The sequence below is a fragment of the Rhododendron vialii genome, chromosome 7a (assembly GCF_030253575.1).
Source record: "Rhododendron vialii isolate Sample 1 chromosome 7a, ASM3025357v1".
NCBI classification, from domain to species: domain Eukaryota; kingdom Viridiplantae; phylum Streptophyta; class Magnoliopsida; order Ericales; family Ericaceae; genus Rhododendron; species Rhododendron vialii.
Genome location: NC_080563.1, coordinates 20623782 through 20645977, shown reverse-complemented (window position 1 = coordinate 20645977; position 22196 = coordinate 20623782). Strand labels below are relative to the sequence as shown.

Below are 22196 nucleotides of genomic sequence, written 5' to 3'. Positions count from 1 at the left end.
TTTTCTAACTAGCATCAGTGAAATTTGCTTTGGCTACCACTTTAGCCCTGTGTGAAGCTATTTCAGAACATGAATCACACAAACAACACCCAGTGCTCATCTCCTCTAGCGTCGACCTAATATAAATAGTTCAGGTGGACTAAAAGCCTGTAAACGTACACTAAAAACAACAAACATTTAAGTTCTACATAATAAAAATCTGTTGAAGGAAAAGTTGCAAAATGAAGAGTTCCACATGAAAGTTAGGAACAGGTCCTGAATCACGTATTTGCTAATTTGGAGCTAAGGTTGAAGGCTGTAGGATCGAAAAACTAAGATGCATATCTGTAACCCTAATTGACAACTAATTTTCTCTAACGGCTCGTTTGTTAGCGAGACATGTTTTGGAGGGGAGAAGGAGGGATATAATAAGATGGGGATAAAGAGGTGGATATGGTTGGAGGGGGGCTAATTTTAGAAAGGGGGTTTAAAAGTTACTTTGTTTTGTAGTCGATACAAGGGGTGGATAAAATACAATCGTGTAAAATTCTTATTTCTGCCCCTAACAAATATTATCTTCTTTTTTTGATCCGTAACAAATTTTATCTAATTGTTTTTTATTTTATTGGGGACAATTTGGTTTTAACAAATACATGTCGTACGATTAGTAGTTGTCATTTTTTATAACTGAAGTCAGAACATGTATGTTTGTCTACGTGTACATATGCATCTGTTTGGGTTTTCTTTTCCATTTTAGCTTTCATTACTCATTGTTCTATTTTTCCGTTTATAATTTTCTGGTGACAAACGAAAAAAGAATATATATATATATATATATATATATATATATATATATATATATATGGGGCAGTTCCCCTCACACAAAAGTTAACACAAATTTTGACACAACACTAATCGGAGTTTCACACAAATGATCTTCAATTCGTTTAAAAAAGGCTTTTAAAAGTTCCCCAGTTCCATAAAAAATCAACTCATTCCAATATCGGTAAGGGCTTTTATACTATAAAATTTGACAGGAACCAACTAAATGAATTGATCAAGCACTTACCGATATCCGAATGAGTAGTTTTTTTTTTACAGAAACCCTTAAAAATACGTTTCAAACAAATTGAACAGCTTCGATCATTTGCGTGAGACTCTAAAATGGGTCTTACAAAAAACTTGTGTCAAAATTTATGTCAACTTTTGTGTGAGGAGAACCGGACTGTATATACACATATGTATACACACACACACACTCTCTCTCTCTCTCTCTCTCTCTCTCTCTCTCTCGGGATCCCTCAAATAGGTTAGATGCGGACCTCCCATTTCTGGGTCATATTTTGATGATCTAAGCCGTTCAACTTGTTTAGAACATGTTTATAAGGGTACCCACAAGAAATCAGCTCAAAATATGACCGGAAGTGCTCGATCCAAACAGTTCCTCATAAAACGGCCAGCATATAACTGTTTTATGAAAAACTGTTTGGATCAATCACTTTCCGATCATATTTTGAGCTAATTTCTAGCGGGTACCTTTAAAACAGTGTTCCAAACAAGTTGAACGGTTTTGAATCATCAAAATATGACCCGAAAATGGGAACTAAATGAGGGATCCCCCATTAGAAGAATGGTATGCATGTGTGTGTGTATATATATTGAGCTTTTAATAAGGACCTTAAAATGAGGATCTGTGGGTATACTATATATCTTGCAACCAAATGCACCTTCTCCAAGAACCCTGCGGTGACCATCTCCTGGAGGAGCAAGGCCTCCTCTACAAGGTTCATCCCCAGGAGGAGCATGCCTCCTCCACAAAGTTCACCTCCAACAGGAGCATGCCACCTCCACAAGATTCACCTCCAGGAAGAGCATGCTTCCTCCACAAAGTTCACCCACAGGAGGAGCATGCCTCCTCCACAAGGTTCACCTCCAGGAGGCGCATGTGTCCTCCACAAAGTTCACCTCCAGGAGGAGCATGCCTCCTCCACAAGGTTCATCCCCGGGAGGAGCATGCCTCCTCCACAATATCCACCATTAGGAGGAACAGGCCTCTTTCACAATGTTCACCTCCAGGAGAAGCAAGGCCTCCTCCACGAACCTTGCCTCCACCGAGGCAAGCTTCCTCCACAAACTCCGCCCCCGGAGGAGCAAGGCCTCCTCCAAAAACTCTTCACCTGCGGAGGAATGAGGTCACCTCCGGGCACCTCACCTCCTACATAACATTTTGAAGACTCCACAAATACTTAAAGGCGACTCTATACACCATCCTAGGCCGGGAGCAGGGCCTAGGTACCTCACTCGGGACCTAAGGAGGAATGTGGTTTGGAGGCTAGAGCAAAGGGTTTGTCAAGGAGGACGAGCTCGCCGAAAACTTGACCGGTCCTAGAGAGAAAGGGGGCATTGACTGCCATCTGACATCTCGGAAGAAGTATCATACCTACCGCCTGGTGCCTCGGAGCCCGTATCATACCTCGCCTGACTCGGCAGATGATACGGGTCTCCATGTATCACCAAAATAGCCTTTGCCGGGTCCTCGGTTACGGGCTCCGATGCCTGACTTGGAACTAAAAGAGGAAAGGAGGTCAACCTCCACTCTATCCACCAATGGGGAGGAGCCTTACACCTGGCTCTCCCTCATCTCCAAGGCTCATATAAAAGACGAGCATTCAACAAGCATTCAAGACAGACCTAACACACACCTACTCTCCACTGCCATCCCTCTCTCTCTCTCTAAGTCCGCCCCGAGCTCTCTCCTCCTCCACCTCTGGTGGTCTCGAGCACCATTGTAGCAACCGCCATATACCCGGAGGGCAACCTCAGGTACTCTTCCCACTCATACCTCCCACAGGATCTTAAATGCGGACCTCATAGTTTGGAGCCTTCCGAATCCTATTTTGATGATCCAAACCATTCAACTTGTTTAAAACATGCTTTTAAGGGTACCCATGAGAAATCAGCTCAAAATATAACTGGGAAGTGCTTGATCCAAACATTTTTTACATAAAATAGTTCATGTCAAGCTTTATGGAAAATTGTTTGGATCAAGCACTGCCCGGTCAATATTTTGAGCTGATTTCTCGTAGGTACATTAAAAACATGTTCTAAATAAGTTGAACAGTTTGGATCATCATAATATGACCTAGAAATGGGAAGTCCGCATTTTAACAAAATGAGGGATCCCTTAGTAGAAGGGGAATGTATATCTATCTATTTATCAATCAATATCCTATGCAAATGTGTTTAAGCCCCACAAGCCTTCAAACTCCATTTCCTAATTTTCTAGATTTCCCACTTTTTAAAAAACAAAAAAGCCCCACATCCATTGTCCCGACAACAAACGGATTAAAATGGAAAAAACAGAGCCAGAAACAGAGCCACGTTCACAGATTAAAACCCCCCATGTCCAAGCAACACCATAAAAAACCTATGTCCTTTGAACAAACTGATTTAGAAAGAAAAAAACACCCACGTTCACACGAAAAAATAAAAAACACCCACATTTTTCCTTTCCTTCCACTATTTAACTCTCACCATGCAACAATCTCCCACTTTTCCACTCTTTGAACTCTCACGAAAATCTGCCATGCTATGAAGCCAAAAGAGGAATCAACTACAAGAACTACACTGAATTAATTGATTGCTTTCTTTGCTACAATGTTTGGGTTCAATTCTCATCAACTGCTCAAAGGTTAAAACAATTCATACATTCATGTACATTTCATTTTCGGCCTCCTTGAGTTTCTTAATATTTCCACATGCCCTCGCCTAATGGTGTGTTCAACCTTTTGTGTATAGGTTTTGATTGAAGTAAGAAGTTCGGCTCAACAACATTTGCTTTCAGTGCTCATCCACTTCTCAAAGGTCCACTGCTCGAATCTCAATTCTCTAAGTTAGATGGCGCATTTCTACGATTTAAGAAAAAACATCGAACTGGACCACCAACGTAACTAAGAGTATCCAATTCCGTTTGGGGAAAAACGAATACTGACAATCTATTTGGACTCCAAATGAACTTGCAATGGAATCAATCTATAATATATGGGAATGTGTTAGTGCCTCCGTATTCTCCAAACTCCAATTACTAATTTACTACATTTTTATAAAATTAGAGAAAGATAAACGTGTGGAGGAGAGAGAGAGATGTGGGGAAGGAGAGAGAAACACGGGGAGGAGAGAGAGAATGCACGTGGGGAAGGGGGGTGAGTGAATGTGGGAGAGAGATTTTAGGAAAATAGGTAGTTAAGAGTTTTAATAAATAAAAAAGAGAAATAAAACTGTACTTTTTAATTTTTTTTTGTTTGTTTAATTCATAACAGTAGATATAAGTGTTCCAGTTCATACATAAAACACGCGATATCAACTAGCGTTGTGCCTGTTCAATACATAGAGTCAAAAAACACCAATGTGATCATTTTTTGTCCCGTGCATTGAACAGGTACAACGCTAGTACATACTATATGCAAATGTGTTTTGCTTTCATAAGCATCCAAATCCTCGGGGGGGGGGGGGGGGGGGAGTATGGAGAAAAAATCATTCTATGCTTCTGGAGTACTGTCACGTGGTGCCCCAAATTCATTTTCCACCACACAACTTCTATGAATTAGCATTGTGCCCATTTGATACACGGAGCCAAAAAAAAACCAACATGATTTTTTTTCATCTCTTGCATCGAACGGGCACAAATGCTAGTAAATATATATATATATATATACACACACACACACAAAAAAAAACTTCAAGTAAGGGCGCCCTTACCGTATAAGTTAAGGACGTCCCTTTCCCGACCAATTTGCGATGATCCGGGCCGCTCAATATGTTCAGAACGCGATTTTTTAAGGGTACCCGCAAGAAATCAGCAAAAAAAGACCGGAAAGGGCTTGATCCCAACAGTTTTTGTTTTTGTTTATATTTTATCGAACGGTTCAAATAAAAACTGCTCAAATCAAGCCCTTCCTAGTCATTTTTTTTGCTAATTTATCGCAAGTACCCTTAAAATCACATTCTGAACACATTAAGCGGCTTGGATCATCGAAATTTGATCGGGAAATAGGAAAAAAGGGGACGTCCGCATTTTATTTAAAATGAGGACGCCCTTACCTAAAGGGTACTCTCTCTCTCTCTCTCTCTCTCTCTCTCTCTCTCTCTCTCTCTCTCTCTCTCTCTCTATATATATATATATATATATGTGTGTGTGTGTGCATGTGTGTGTGTCTATAAGCATGCACACTCTTCTCCTCTCCTTCTAGAAAATAGAATGTGGGTTTGTCCTAATGACTTCAATACTTGAGGAAATCCAAATCGTTGTAATCATAGTTTAATTTAATCCATAATCAACGTATCCTCGTAACGTAGATATAACAAAATCAACCCAAAAACTTTTCAAACCCCATTTTTGTGAAATTGGGTTACAGGAGAGAGAAAGATGGACAATGCCAAGGGTGATTTGGTAAAGTGGGCACCCGGATATGTTTTGGACATCCCAAGGGGTGTCTAAAATTTAACCCCTTAGAAGGGGATATAGATATCCAAGCCAAATAATATCCAAGAGGGAAAAACGAAACAAATGTCAGATATCCTCCACCCGGATATTTATATCCGGAAGCAATATATATCCCCCTTCTATATCCTTCTACCAAACAAGCTATAAGGGCCTGAGGCCAATTTGACGTTTCAAGGTACCTAGGAAGCCAGGAAGGACTTCAAGCATGGATTTTCCGAGGGTCCTTAAGGACCCTTGTAAACTAATACTCCCTCCGTCCCCATTTAACGATCTTTCGTTCTATTCTAAGCGAATAAAGAATGAGTTATATTTCTAAATCGGTTATAAATTTTATATGCAATATGAATCTTGTTTGATATAGCTCAATTAGTTCTATTAGACAATGTTTTCAAAATCACATAAAACATTATATATTGCGAGATATAAGCTATTGAAAAGTGGCACGGACTTCCATAAAGGACTATTACATGGGGACGAAGGGAGTACCAAGTGGCCAGATTATTAAATCCAACTAGAACCACTAGTCGTGGGAGGAGAGCCCCACAAAGCTCATGTACGAATTTGGAAGGCGTTAATACGTTGAGGGGCAAGTTCCACCACTCCCTCGGCAAATATAAACCCTAGTCGCACGAGAGAGGTAGACAAAAGAACTAGAGGGCACCATATTAGATGTAATAAGGTGCACCTATGGAAAAACCACAGGAGTAACAAAATAATCTAAAACTAATTCTTGCACAAGGCCTCTTGAAGCCTAGCTCTGATACCCGTTGAAGCATCCAACAAAAAATCATTTGGCAGTGGGTGGAGAGCTCATATATTACCTAAAAGGTGACCTAAAGTGGAATTCTCAAACTCATTACAAGTTACAAATCACGGGCTCACATCAAGGTGAACTCATTTGTAAGGCTTTTTTTCCTTCTTGTAAGTCATTCTTTGATAATCCAGAACCATCTAATGTTGTCACTTTTTGGTCCTCATCAAGAATGCAATGTTGCCTTTACTTCTTTTTGTATGTTTATGACTTATGAGGAAATTAACACTAATGACATGCTTAAGAAGGTGAGATATAGTTGCAATTTACTTCCTCAATTGTGTTTAATGCACAGGAGGGAAGAGAATAGCTTGATCACATATTTCAGCAATATTTATTGGCCACGGCTTCATGGCACATGGTACTTAAAGTGGTGGATATGTACCCGTGGAACCATAGAACGATCTACTTGTACTCACATGCTTTGGATTGATTATAGGGGCTTTGGTCTAAATGAGAAGGCAAAATTAATGGGAGATTATGCAATATGTGTCAGGCCTTGTTGATTTGGTTGGAAAGAAATGCAAGGATTTCTTAGGAGAAATTTGAATTTTTAGGATAAGCATTAAGAGATGAAGATCTAGGGGATTCCACTTTTTTCTTCAGTTTGAGACTTCGAGGTAGATTTATCAACTTTCAAGGGGGTTCTTGTGTTGCTCCTAAAGAAAGATTGGAGAGGAATATGGTGGGTAATGGATTCGTGTAAACGGGTTCTTCACTTCACTTAAGTATTTTGGAGGACCTCTTGTCCTCGTAAAACATTTTGTCCTCGTTTCTCTTTCTTTAGTTTATTAACATTAATTTGATGGATAGAAAAAGGCTCACCTTAAGAGGCACTAGTATACCGCCTATTTTGGTGATTTAATTACACACATTTAATCCATATTGCCATGTAGCTCAAGCCGTCAAAGTTGCGGATCACTTGATGGAGTCTCTGACCAATAGATTGGTCGATGACTCGACAGAGATGGTGATTGGAGGGCCCCATCTAATGGGTGATTTGTGGACCCTAGCGCCTTCTATATTTTAAGTTTAAAATAAAGGGCACACGCGGAACCTCTTTATTGGTCCATGAGTTGCCTTGCTATGGCACTGCATGTCATAAGGTGGCCGAAGTGGGAAATGGGAATGACAATCACAGCCATGTTGCAGTGAAGTACGTAATGTACCTTCACAGCTTCACTAATAAAGCAGGAAGCCAGCTGCGAAATTCATGGGAGAAGAAAATATCAAGCCCTCGTTTACATCAGCTCCAACCAAATTAAATTAACAAAGAAAAGGCATGTAAGAAACAGGAAATCTTTTACCTCGAGACACGCCAAAAGATTGCACAGCCATCAACTGGAGCACCTGTTCGCACCTGCAAATTCACCAAATAACTAAATGCATAAATTTTAGGGGTATCAAGAGGAAAACTATGTCATCTGATGAGAAGTGAGTCCCAAAATCTACAAAAACTAAATACTTCTAATCTGTTACTTACTAATGACAAATCAACAATATTTTCATTAACATATTTAAATGCAATTTACTCAAATCCAGAATCAAAGAAAATTCCTGTAAGAACTTAAAAGGTATTTATACCAGGAATCAAAGCTACATATTTCTCTGTAGCAAAAGAAAAAGGCATATGCTCGTGGATTTTAGGATTAGCAATACCTAAGAATTTACTAGAGGAAGACGAAACATTTGGGATTTACTTTACTCCTCCCTCCGTTCCTAAATGAGAATCCCTTATTCCATTTTGGGATGTTCCCTTTCCAAAAATAGAAGTAGAAATTTGATAAAATTCCGTAAGTGTCCCTCATATGTAAATACAAATGGTGCAAAATAGGTAGAATATAGGGGTAATGATGGAAAGTAGGTATAATGATTACATGTCCCCTAAGAGAGACTCTCATTTAGGAACGGAGGGAGTACAAGATATCGACCGACTACACCAGGTTTTGGCTTTTACAAATTTAGATGCAGATTACCCATATCCTCGATCATAGAAAACCGCCGTAAACTAAAGGGTATTTAGACCGTCAATCAAGCTACAAGTTTCTCTTGATGGAAAAGGAGAAAAGCTTGTTGGACATGAGTTTAGGATTCACAATACCTAGCAACTCATTACAGGAGACAAAGTATAACCCTTGTAATCTACCAATTTTGAATAATTCAGTCTTCAATTGTCTAGTTAGCTCTTGCATGAACACATTTTTCTTTCCATTCCTTGAAACATTATGCAAGACTAGTAAACCCCTATCTGCACTAGAGACAGCTATGATATGACAAGAGAGAGAAGGGAGAAATGGGGGATGGAGGGAGGGAGGGGGGCTTTGTCGATAATGATTTCAAATCTATGAAGCACTGACACACCCACGAGTTGCAATATCAGCATCCGTAACATGCGACACCGGGTATACGCCAAAACACGTATGGGACACACCATTCATGCCGTGTCTATTAAATTTTGATATATTTCAATGACGGGACATGTCAAGAACACGCTTGAGATGCAGGAGACACGGCCGAGAAATGGAGACACAGAGCGTGGCTTTCGTAAATTTCAAAAGCTTTTCAGGAGTAAATATGTATAACTTCAAAAGTATTGAGCTAAAAGTGTAATATGAGACATATTCGTATGTATATGGGCATCGGTCACTAACACATTCATAGGAGCCCTAACCTAAATATTTAGTGGTTATAACATAAGTATGCATAGCTAAAAAAGTTGGTAACAAATAGCCGTATCTCTGTCCCCATTTAAGAATTGTTGAACCCTATCCATTTATGCTTCCGTGTCCAAGGCCATGCTAGATAGAGTTGATTTCTAAACTAAGCAACCCACGGAGAGTAGATTGATGGGTCCGACCAGAAGCTGTGTTTTTCTTTTTCTGCGTACTATTGTTTTATATTGTTAAAGAGTATAACTTTTTCAGTGTTTTTCTTTCTCTAGGTTTGTTTACTGCTTCATTTTAAAAACATTGTGGCACAACTATACATGTTTCATGCACACTTTCCACATAGTTCATTCACTAATTTAAGGAAAAATATCAAAATACCCCCCAAACTTTACACTCAATGTCTCGTAAGCTCCCAAACTTTAACAAATTTCAATTTTACTCCCAAATTACCCTTCTGTTATTCAATTAAACCCCTATCGTCCAAATCCGTCACTTATTAACGGAAATCGCTGACGAGAACTGATGGCTCTGTTTAATTTCGTCTCATCTCTCTCTCACAAACCTAATGTCCCCTCCCCAGAACGTCCTTTCTCCTCTTTCCTCTTTGTCCTCCCCCCTCCCCAAACCCTAACCAACAATCATGTAACTTTTTTTTCAAAAATTCCACTTCACAGGCACCCAAAAAGAAGATGCAACCTGCCATTACACACCTCGTTTTCTTTATTCGTCATATTTAACCAATCTTCGTCATATAATTTTATTATTTCAATTAATTATACATATATCCTTGCATGTATACTCAACGGAGATCGAGATTCCTTTGATGATTGATATCCACCGATTGTATGTAGTCTTGGTCTACGTCTAATTTGGCCTCTGTTTTCTTCGGCGTAGGACGTGGAACCTGGGAGCAAATCTAAGGAATGAAATGGAGACGGAGGCTTTGAAATTGATTCAGATGGACAAAATCTCTCTTTGTAGAAGACATCATTGGGAGATTCGACTAATCGGAGACGGAATTGCTGTTCTTTTTTTTGTAGAATCATTGTTTGAATCTTCACCTAAACAATGAATTCTAAATCCGGGAGGGAGGGAGAGGGAGAGGGAGAGAGAGAGAGAGAGAGAGAGAGAGAGAGAGAGAATGTGTGTGTGTGTGTGTGTGTGTGTGTGTTTTTCATGGATGGGATTAGGTTTAGAGGGAGACGATTATGTTTGGGGGAGAGAGGAATGTGGTAAGAGAGAGAGGATTGATGTACATGTGGCGCCAAGTGTCCAAAATAATCAGCTACATGTGTTATTTAACGGACCCATTAGTCCTAGTCATCATTTTTTGTTTTCAATTTGACAGAAGTGGACGGCTTGAATAACAGAAGGATAGTATTGGAGTAAAATGGAAATTTATTAAAGTTTGGGAGCTTATGAGACATTAAGTGTAAAGTTTGGGGGTAGTAAAATTTAAAGGATTTTCAATTCACCAAGTTTTGCAAAGCAAGAAGTACAACTTCAACCTTCTGCGGGTATGAAATATGCATGTTCCGGCATCTAGCACACGTAAGGGCAGAAGAATCGGGACTAAATGTCTAACATGTATGTCCCAGCACCGAGCATAGGTACGAGCAGAAGAATTGCAACTAAATGATGTAGAACAAGTGGCCGAGATATTTCTGGAACAATTGGACCGTGCCAAATCAAAGGGGAAATAATTAATTATTGAGTATACTTAATATTCTAGTTTCCTAAGAGTTTTTTGTTTTTTTTTTTTTATTTCCTTATTTTGTTTTGCTTGGTCCCTGCTCCAAGTTATATTCTTGGTAGCCAAGTATTTTTTGCTTGGTCCCTACTCGAAGTAATATTCTTGGTAGCCAAGCATTTTCTTTTTAGCTAGACCTACTACTAGTATAAATAAGGGTGCAACTCTCCTTGTAATTCATTCAACTATCAACAAAATTTTAGAGTTTCTTCCTCCCTTTCCTTGTGGATTTCAAGGTATGCTCGTGGATTCAAGTGTTTACTTCGTTTGGATTAGTACGCAACTAATCTCTTCGTGAATTCCGCTGCGTCAAGTGGTATCAGAGCAAGGCTTTGCCTGGTTCGATGGCACCAAACCCAGTTGAAGAAACCCCCATTGACGGTGATCGTGGGATTGCTGACCTAAGGGAGAGAGTGTTGGATCAACAAACGCAGTTGCAGGATCAACCCGCACAGTTGCAGGACCAATGGGCACAGTTGACAGAGATCTGAGGACTACTGCAAGTGTTGACTCTATACGTCAACTCAAGGCCAGAAAGGGTTGAAGAGGATCGCGCGGAGGGATTTGCCCTACGTCAAACTTTTAACTAGGATCAGGAGTGCACCAGAGGATTTACCCGAGGCCAACCCGGTAACCGACAAGTTAGAAGATGCCACCCTCGTCATCATTCTGATAGTGAAAAATTAGAACCCAAGTTTGAGGAAGAGCAGGGAGGCCGACAACCCGAACGACAACCAAAGTGGTTTGATGATTATCATTTGAAGGTGGATCTTCCCACGTTCAACGGTAATCTGCATATTGAGGAGTTCCTTGACTGGATTTCTGAGGTTGAAAGGTTCCTTAATATGATGGAGGTTCCTGAGTCAAAGAAGGTGAAGATGGTCGCTTACAAATTGAAAAATTGAAAGGCAGCACAACCAGTTGCAGGCAAAGCGATGTAGGCATGGGAAGGAATCCATGCGAAAATGGTGCAGGATGAAGCAACTCATGATGGACAGGTTTCTACCGCCTGACTATGATCAACACCTGTTCCGGTCATACCAAAATTGTTCGCATGGTCCAGACTTGTGTTTGATTACACAACTGAATGAGACGAAGGGTCAGCGTGTAGTCAGATATATTAATGGACTAAAGCCTTCAATTCAAGAGAAGATAAGGTTGCAGGTAGTATGGGACGTTGATGAAGCCCATAACCTGGATTGAAGGCCGAGCAGTTGGAGCGTAAACTAGTTAGTTCAGGATACTGTCGAGGTCCAATGGAGTCTTCTGCTCCTACTCCTAACAAGGGAAGGCGACTCAACCAACAGGCCCTGCGTTTCAACCGAAGGGCACTGTTGGTGGTGGAGTAAAATTCGGAGCTAATCAGGCAGGTATCTCTAATAACCGAAATGTGACCAAAAAGGAGACGTGACCAAAAAGGAGAACCCTTATGCCAAACCCATGCCAGAAAAGTGGTTCAGGTGTGGCAAACCTGGCCACCGGTCTAATGAATGCCTGAATCGGAGGTTGAACCTAGTAGGAGGGGAAGAAAATGGGGTTGTGGAAGATTGGCCTGAGGACGATCCTTATGATGGGGCAGATTATGCAGAGGAAGAAAGGGAACGAGTGAACCGTGTAGTGCAGAGGGTGCTATCTGTGCCGAGGTCAGAGGATCACAGCCAACAACACATCTTTCGGTCAAACTATTCAATCAACCAAAAGGTTTGTGACTTGATCGTGGACAGTGGAAGTTGTAAGAACTTGGTGGCGAAGAGGCTGGTGGAGCATCTAAAGTTGCCAACCGAACCCCATCCCTCTCCATATAGCATTGGTTGGATAAAGAAAGGCCCCACGGTGAAGGTAATTAAAGTCCCTAAAATTCCTCTTTCAATTGGAAAATTTTATAGAGCTGATGTTATATGTGATGAAATTGAGATGGATGTTAGCCATGTACTGTTAGGTAGGCCCTAACAGGTTGATGTTGATGTTGTTTATAGGGGTCGTGACAACACTTACTATTTTAATTAGGAGGCCCATAAGATTGTTATGTTCCTTGTAATCATAAAGTGTCTGTCAAAACACCTCAAGTAGAGGGGGTCATCGTTTTTAACCATTGCTAGTTCCGAACCTGAGTTTGTGGCAGATTTGAAAAAGTCAGGAAAGGTTTATGCTTTGGTGGTGAAGGCGCTAGTAGTGGAAGAAAGAAGCAGTGAATTGAATGCCTAAGCTGATACAACCGTTACCGGAGTTTGAGGAGTTGATTACTGATGATGTGCCTAATGAGCTCCCACCTATGAGGGCTATTCAGCATCAAATTGATTAAGTGCCTGGGGCAAGTCTGCCCAATTTACCGCATTATCGTATGAATTCTAAGGAGAATGAGATTCTGAGAGAAAAGGTAGAAGAGTTATTGCAAAAGAGGCATATTCGAGAGTCTGAGCCCATATGGTGTTCCAGCCTTATTGACACCAAAGAAGGATGGAAGCTGGCATATGTGTGGATAGTCCCGCCATCAACAAAATAACCATCAAGTACAGATTTTCAATTCCTCATCTAGATGATATGCTAGATACGTTGGACGGATAGAAGTGGTTCTCGAAGATTGATTCGCGAAGCGGATACCATCAGATTCATATCCAACCGAGCGATGAATGGAAGACAGCATTCAAGACCAAGGATGGCCTCTACAAATGGCTGGTTATGCTGTTCGGCCTTTCCAATGCTCCAAGCACCTTTGTGCGGGTGATGAATTAGGTTTTGCGGCCTTTCACTAGAAAATTTGTCATCGTTTATAATAATTTACAGCAGGTCCAAGGAGGAGCATGTGGGGCACGTGCGCCAAGTGCTGATGGTGCTGCAGGAAAATAAACTGTACATTCAACTCAAGAAGAGCAGTTTCTTGACGAGCAGTTTAATATTCTTGGGCTATGTGATTAGCTCCGAAGGGATCCATGTTGATGAAGATAAGGTTCGAGCCATTCGCGATTGGCCAGCTCCCAAGACCGTTGCTGAGGTTCAAAGCTTCCATGGGTTGGCCACTTTTTATAGACGCTTCACTCGAAATTTCAGTACTATTGTGGTTCCAATCACAGAATGTTTGAAGAAATGCAAGTTTATACGGGGAGAAGAGGCGGAAAAGAGTTTTGCCTTGGCTAAGGAGAAGTTGTGCACCGCTCCGGTACTAGCTCTACCTAGTTTTGAGAAGATTTTTGAAGTTGAGTGTGATGCTAGTGGGATTGATATTAGGGTTGTTTTGTCCCAAGAGAAGAGGCCTGTAATGTCCCACATCGGAAGTTAGAGGAAAAATTAGGTGGTTTATAAGCAAAGGCCCACCAGCTACCTGAAGTTAACCTTTTGAGCCACGTGGTTAGGCAAAGGGTAAGCAAGTGTGCGGGTTGTGACAGGTGGTATCAGAGCTTGCACCAACCGAAAATGTAGGGGCGGGTCCCACGAGGAGACGTGCTTGGATGGGCCCGACAAGTGAGGAGCTTGAGGTGCTTGTCGTACTTGGGCGGGTCCCACATGAGACAAGCTTGAGGAGCTTGACACACTTAAGCGGGTACTTGTCCTACATCGCTTGGTGAGTGGAAGTTGTTGGACCACATGATGCAACGGGGACGTTGCAACCAAGATGGGGAGATTGTAATGTCCCACATTGGAAGTTAGAGAAAAAATTAGGTGGTATATAAGGAAAGGCCCACCAGCTACTAATAACCTGAGGTTAACCTTTTGAGCCACGTGGTTAGGCGAAAAGTTAGCAGGTCAGCTGGCGCGGGTCGTGACAAGGCTTGTCGCTTTCTTTAGTGAAAAACAAAGTGAAGCGAGGCAGACGTGGAGCACATATGACCAAGAGTTCTATGCTGTGGTGCACACACTCAAGCATTGGGAGCACTATTTGATTCAAAGGGAGTTCATTCTGTATACTGATCATTAGGCGTTAGAGTTCATCAATAGCCAAAAGAAGTTGGATAGCATGCATGTACGCTGGACTACGTTTTTGCAGAAGTTTCCTTTCACCATTCAACATAAATCTAGGTAACGAATCATGTGGCAGATGCAGAGTCGTCGAGCTGATCTGATAGTCACTTTGGCCCATGAGATTGTGGGTTTTGAGTTCTTAAAGGAGCTGTACCCGGAGGATGATGATTTCAAGGAAATTTGGGCAGTGTGTGATCAAAATCGACCTGTTAGTGACTTTCATGTTACTGATGGGTACTTATTTCGAGGCAATCGTCTCTGCATTCCCAAGACTTCTCTAAGGGAAAGCTTAATCTGAGATCTACATGGTGAGGATTAAGTGGTCACTTAGGAAGGGACAAAAACCATTGCAAGCTTGGAGGAGAGGTATTTATGGCCTCCATTGAAGCGGGATACTAGAAACTTCGTGCAAAGGTGCTATATCTATCAAGTATCTAAGGGTCAAGCTCAAAATACTAGTCTTTATATGCCTTTATCTGTTCCTAACAATATTTGGGAAGACTTGTCAATGGATTTTGTGTTGGGTCTGCCTCGTACCCAACGGGGAGTAGATTCTGTATTTGTGGTGGTGAACAGGTTTTCCAAATGATGCACTTCATCGCTTGCCGAAAGACATCTGATGCCTTGCATGTGGCTCGGTTGTTCTTTTGTGAAGTGGTTCGGTTGCATGGGGTTCCACAGTCAATTACTTCTGACTGTGATGTGAAGTTCCTTAGTCACTTTTGGGTGACTTTGGGGAAGATATTGGTACGTCGCTGAAGAGGAGTTCTACTACACATCCACAAACTAACGGTCAAACAGAGGTGACTAATCGAAGTTTGACGAATTTGATTTGCAGCATTTGTGGGGACAAGCTGAAACAGTGGGACTATGCATTGCCGCAGGCTGAGTTTGGCTTTAATAGTGCATTTCACAGTGCCACAGGAAAATCACCTTTCTCCTTGGTATATGTGACACCTCCAAAGCATGCAGTAGACTTAGTTCATCTTTTGCGAGGTCCTAGAATTAGTGTTGCAGCTAAGACAATGGCCAATCAGGCTCAAGAAGTGCATGACCAAGTGAAACAGAACTTGGCAAACACAAATGCAAAGTACAAAGGAGCAGCTAACAGCGCAGGCGTGCCAAATTGTTCAAAGATGGTGATTATGTGATGGTGTTCTTGCGGAAGAAGAGGTTTCCAGTGGGTACCCACAAGAAGTTGAAGCCGAGGAAGTATGGTCCATATAAGGTTTTGAAGAGGATCAACGACAATGCCTATATGATTGACTTGCCTGAAGACATGAAGATTTCCAAGACCTTCAACGTAGCAGACTTGTTTGAGTATCATGCAGAAGAGTGTCTCTATCCAGATTTGAACTCGAGGTCGAGTTCTTTCCAAGAAGAGGGGACTGATGTAGAACAAGTGGCCGAGATATTTCTGGAACAATTGGACCATGCTAAATTGAAGAGGAAATAATTTAATCATAGAGTATACTTAATATTCTAGTTTCCTGAGAGTTTTTGTTTTTTTTATTTCCTTATTTTGTTTTGCTTGGTCCTTACTCCAAGTTATATTCTTGGTAGCCAAGCATTTTCTTTTACTTGGTCCCTACTCCAAGTAATATTCTTGGTAGCCAAGCATTTTCTTTTTAGCTAGACCTACTACTAGTATAAATAAGGGTGCAACCCTCCTTGTAATTCATTCAACTATCAACAAAATCTTGGAGTCTCTCTCCTTTTCCTTGTGGATTTCAAGGTGTGCTCGTGGATTCGAGTGTTTACTTCGTTTGGATTAGTACGCAACTAATCTCTTCATGAATTCCACTGTGTCACTAGAGGTCCAATTTACAAACTCAAAATGAATACAGTATCCATCACTAAAACCTTCCAAATGCCACTGTAGCCCCGGAGCTTCAATTCCTCTTCTAAGTCCTGAAATTTATCAATCTCCTGAAAGTATAATAGAGAAAAGCATAAATAGTGTTGTTTTCTATGGAAATAAACAGGATAGATTGAACAACAGTACACAATGTTCAAACAATTCACTAGTAAAGGATGGTCTGAAACCTCACACACAGAAGGAATGCAAAAATAGAAACAGCATTGATAAATTTCTAAATATAATACTTTTGCATACTTGTGCAAAATACAATAAAAAGAACATGAATGACATAAATGTCATCTTATCAAAGACACCAAGTACCAAAAGCAAGCATAATGGAGAGAAAGCTCATTTCATCTCCAAATCTGACTCAAGTTATTTCCACACGCCCCTACATTTTGGCTGCTACAGTTTATCTCCTTTGGCAGAACGCAATTTGAGGATTTTTCAAAACAAGAGAAGAGATTTGGAAGGGGTGACGGCTGTTATTCTTGAAGACATTCGAGCTAAACTTAGCTCCCATCCTCCGTTAAGTTTTCAGCTAGAAATAGGGATCTTTTTGATGATTGGTTGCTAGATTCTTGGATTTTTAGAATCAATAATTGTGGATAGGTTGTTGTTTTTGTGTGTAAGTAGTGTGTCTCTTTTCTTGTAAAAGGAGGTTTGCATAGTTGTTTTGCTTTGTTCAGGGGGATGCCCCGGTGATTTTGTAGCTCGTTTGCGTTTTTGGTGATATAAAATTTACTTACCAAAAAAAAAAACACCTATATTTCAAAAAATATACATTCAAAGGGGCAATGACTTTTTCCCCCATAAAAAGGATCTAGTTACTTCTCACATCCTTTCTATGTGATCAAATAGTTATTCTAATGCAGTTAAGCCTCAAACCTAGAAAATACATAGGATTGGACAGAACCAGATAAACCTATCATTTACTTTAGTGGAAAGAGACCTGAAGCTCTAGCAGACGGAACAACTAAAAATTGAAAGATAATCTTCTTCATTTTAGAAAGATCAAGTAGAACCTCACCTAAACTACCCTTTAAGGAATAGTCCCCAAAAACCTAGAGAAAGGAAAAGCACACCCTCATGGATGGTATATAATCAAGCTAAAGAAGAGGAGGTAGACAAGACTAGATCAATAGCCTTGTCCAAGACATAAACCCTGCCGTCTCTACGAGTATATCTACAGCCGGAGCAACTACTGGAAGAAAGCCTTCCAACCCGAAATGGAAGATGCATTAGATCTTCCTTTCGGATGTCATCTCATTATAGCCGATCTCATTATTAGTTATCTTTGTGAATTGTAATATCAAGGATTTAACATGTTGAACTTCTTATCTGATTATATGGACAAACCAGTGAATATAGACATGCAGGTGGTTTAAAAGCTTCGAAGGGGATCTCCCAAGGGAAGGCTAGAAGAACTTTGTCATTTGACTGATGGGATGTGATACCATCCACCGGGAGAAGACTAAGACACTGTGGGATATCAAGAAGCTGGGGAGCTCTAGAGCACTTTGTTCAGGAAGTGGCTACAAAACTTTCCCATGCAATGGGTTGTTTGCAGAGAAGGCAGATGAAAGCGAAGAAATGAGCATTTGGGGTAGTCAGGCTCCAATGAGATGAGAATTTTGCATACAAGCAGCTTAAATGCATAAGGATGAGGGGAATTTTTGCAACATAAAATGCTTTGTTCAGATTGCATTTTGGAAAAAATTTCCCAACTCAAAAAACACTCATTACCCCTACTTCCAATCATTACTCTCATTTCTCTCTCCACTCATTACCCCTATCTCCAATCATTATTCTCATTTCTCTCTCTATCTCTCTCCACTCATTATCCCTATCTCCAATTATTACCCTAATTTCTCTCTCCACTCATTACCCCAAGAACCAAACTCAAAAACTCATCCAAACACAGCATAAACTATCACGGAGGATTAGATTCTGGCGGTAAACCCGGAGTGGGGAATCTAGTTTGAAGGTTCTGTTACCTAGAACTTTCCAGGATAGTATGGATAAGGAGGCCCATGTAGAGGACTTGAGCTTCTTGTATAGCTGAGCGGTATGAACCCATTATTCGCACACTGCTTTAGAACTGAAAAATTCAGAACTGGAATCTGCAAAATTCTCGCAGATATTCCTTCAGCTGTTCTAATTTAGTACCTTCAGCTGTTCTAATTTAGTGAGATAAAGAGGATGAGCTTTGGTATATTGCGACCAAGGTTGTCATTATAAGGAGCTTTATGGTTATCAGTGATCACATTCATTTTCCCTTTGCGAATGAAGTTTGTGCACAAAGATTGAGACAAAGGTGCCGTATGTTATTCGGAATGCTTTGGATGGCTGCTGCCGCTGTTTGTATACTCTGCATGATTGTTCCCCTGTTTTATTTTGCTGCTTTTTGTGCATTGTCGTACTATTAGACACAAAATTAGTTATAATAACAAGAACTGGAACTAAAAATAGACCAAAAAAACCGCAAAAGAAAACGGCACAGAAAAAACAAAGATGAAGAAGAATAGGAAGGGATTTATAAGGGGTTAGGGTGACAACCTGAAAGCATAATATGTCAGCTGACCACAACCCAAGCTCAAAAATGATATTCCTCTTCCGCCATTCCCACTCTAACATCTTTGGAGGTATATGGAAGTAAAGTTTGCTTCTGTGATTGTTAGCCAGGTAGTCAGCAAGTATGTTGTACGAGAGGACTTTAAACCGCTCTGCGAACCACACCAGAAAAAATAGACAATGTTAAGCCACAGAATCACCATTATTATGACAGCACGGAGTGCCAAGGACTAGATAAAATCAGGGATTAGCAATAACCACGGTGAATGCGAACTGCAGTAGCCCAAGAACATCATATACCAATAAATAGGGCTATAAAAAAACATCTTTTGTAACTGTCACACTCGAATCAACTTCTCCAAATAAACCCTAGTATTGAACATCTTTTTTGATATTCGTGGCGCAACATTTTTCAATGTTTTTTCTTTCACATCCCACAATGCTTAAGACAAACTCAAATCTCATTATATACCAGAAGCAATCTGATTCGCTGCAGATAGAGCTCGATGACCTTTTTCTATACTACAGCTTTTGGTTTTTCATCTGTCAGCCAAGTCAGTTCAGGCTTAGAGAGCAGCTTCTTTGCTCAAATGGTCCTCTTAAAATGCAAAATATATGCCAATCAATTAATCCTTCAATGGAAGTAATCTTTCATCATTTCGGAATTGAGTGTTTTTAAACCAGCTTTAAGTTTTAACTTATCCAAAAATGAAAAAACAAAAAGTTATTAAACCAGCTTAAAAATTGCCTGCAAACCACGTTTTTCGATGTTTCTATAGGTATAGAAAACAACCTCGGATGAGCTTTTTCAACCGCCTTGTTACGACAAACACAAAAGAAGAAAACAAACAATCAAAGCAAATGAAGAACATCAAGATTTACATTGTTTCGCTCAAGCACAAAGCTTAAAAGTAACCAACGGGTGAGGGATGGCAAGGATTCACTTTGGACAAAAGATGTTACAAAGAACAGATTGTCTCTGTAACACAGGAACAAAACGCTAGAATCTCCTAAGTTTCCCTTTATAGGAGAGCACAAAATAGGGTTCTAATTCTGAACTGCCTCTGTTTTCTATATCTGACAGTCCGGACGAACTAAGCCCCGTCCGGACGAACATGACTCCCGGCTGGACGGACAATGGAGCGAGTACTAGAACTCAAGGCACACCTCAACGCAGCTGGACATGAGTCGAGTTAGAGTAGGTTGGTTCATTTGAAGCTAAATTTAATCATACAAATAATGTCTCTGGAGTGGTAGCCACGTAGTAACTACAACTAAAACAATGATAGACTTTCTCCAACCCATTCAAAAACTGTACCAACAAGGAGAGGCCCAACAAGGAGAGGCCCACACTTTCCTATCTAGACTTGGTAAGTAAAAAATTTTGGACCATTTCTCGATTTGTGCGTGTCATCCTTGCGCAGGGGCCATGCTAATCTTCACTGTATCAGACTTCCTATCTAGACTTGCAAGTAAATAAAAATGGGTCGTACTTCTTAATGGGAATTAAGGGGCAGTTTAGTTTTTGGATTGGCCCGTAATTTGTCCTAATGAGGACAAGTAAAACCACAACTACCAAAAACAACCATGGTATGAAGGACAAAATTACCACAGTGAGGAGGCGGCCTTAGTTTTGGGTACTCCCAGTTCCGGTAATCCAAAGGCTTAGGAGGCCGCGGCCAGAACTGCTGCGGCGGACGAAACCCTCGATTGAAAGGCGGTGGATGAGGATTAGAAGAAGGCGGCGTGTTAAACGGAGGCGGAGGAGGAGGGTGGGAATACGGTGGAGGATAGAAGTGAGGCGGCGTATTACAAGGCCAATATTGGTTATGGAAATTTGGAGCATCCTCCACTGGCCGAAACCCTCGGTTGGCATCACTGACGGACTGGAAGTGAGAGTCTCCGGTGACGAATTGGCCTCTGGAGGACGAGTAGGATTGGTCGGAGACTCCTCTACGTATTTGGTACTGGATACCTCTGTACTGTAGCAAGCAAATAGCAAATGTCAGTGATTGTTATTTATAAGTATGGATATTGTAAGTATACAAACAAGTGTGTAGATATGTAGGGCTATGGAGATGTTATGGAAGGTATGCCACAGTGAAAGGGAGCCTACGGCGGGACGGCGGGAAGACATGACGGCGGAGGATTCAGCGGCGGCGAGGAGTTGGAGGGAAGGAGCAGAAGGTCGCTTCATGGAAATAGAGATTTCCCTGTGTCTCGAAGCGCCTTGTCTGCTCTTCTTACTAGATTTCTTGTGGACCTCATTTTTTAGTTTTACATGAATGATCTGATTATTAATTTTAAAATATTTTTTAAACAGCTGGGTAAAAAATTTGGGGCTCTGCGATTCGCAGCCCTCTATTTTCTCCCATAGCCCGTTAAAAATTTTCAATTATACTCGACAATTAGTCACCGAAATTGAGATATATTTTCAGCATCCAATTACCGAAATAAAATATAATATTTTTTTCAACAGCTTTTTACCGAAAATGCATGTTCGGCAGTTGTTTACCGAAAGTTGAACATATTTTCGACATGTAGTTACCGAAATATAATCTTGTTTTCAACAGCAATTTACCGAAATGTTATTTATGATTTTCAACAACCATTTACCGAAATGTAGTGGGCTATGGGAGAAAATAAAGGGTTGCGAATTGCGGCGCCCAAAATTTGCTCAATAAGAGTGCTTGATCCAATCTTATAACTAATATTTTAAAATTAATAAACAGATCGAATCATTTCTGTGGGATCCAAATCTGTGCGACAAAGTCTATGTAAGTAGCACGGCAACAAAGTCTGTGTAAGTAGTACGGCTGCTCTTCTTATACACGAATTGCGTAACAATTAGGGATGGCAATTCGATTCGGTTTTTAAGAAAATCAAAATAAAAACCGGAGTATATATACTTAAACCAAACTCATAATCAAAACCCGCAGTCTTCAAAATTCATTTTGAGATTAACCTTTTTCACAGCTGAACCGTAAACCATTGTAGCAACCAATAACTAATTGCCACATCTCTCCATTTCTCTACCTCCTAGCTCCCCTCTCCTCCTTCATCCCTCTTTTTCTCCTTGTGCACAGAGTTGT

At 40.7% G+C, this 22196-nt stretch overlaps 1 protein-coding gene, 1 long non-coding RNA gene and 1 pseudogene across 9 annotated transcripts in view; all 3 read right to left on the bottom strand.

Moving 5' to 3' along the window:
* Positions 1–21377, bottom strand: part of LOC131331943 (carbon catabolite repressor protein 4 homolog 6) — a 38502-nt gene extending 17125 nt beyond the window's left edge. For 5 of the 8 annotated variants that reach the window (XM_058365919.1, XM_058365923.1, XM_058365921.1 and 2 more), the window contains exons 1-5: positions 21221–21356; positions 20714–21086; positions 19090–19256; positions 16533–16598; positions 7601–7653 (exon numbers count right to left, since the gene is read on the bottom strand). In XM_058365919.1, the coding sequence (XP_058221902.1) occupies positions 7601–7653; positions 16533–16598; positions 19090–19256; positions 20714–21086; positions 21221–21301 (740 nt within the window). In that variant the 5' untranslated portion in view covers positions 21302–21356. Of the gene's footprint in view, positions 1–7600; positions 7654–16532; positions 16599–19089; positions 19257–20713; positions 21087–21220 lie in introns of all 8 variants that reach the window. The other 3 variants (XM_058365920.1, XM_058365924.1, XM_058365918.1) reach the window with 2 other exon arrangements.
* On the bottom strand, positions 10620–16412 carry LOC131331944 (uncharacterized). Its single transcript, XR_009201558.1, has 2 exons — positions 15009–16412; positions 10620–14970 (listed from the first exon to the last, which is right to left on the bottom strand). It is a non-coding gene; the product is annotated as an uncharacterized LOC131331944 (long non-coding RNA).
* On the bottom strand, positions 20483–20599 carry LOC131334981 (U6 spliceosomal RNA; annotated as a pseudogene).
* Positions 21378–22196: the final 819 nt, after the last annotated feature.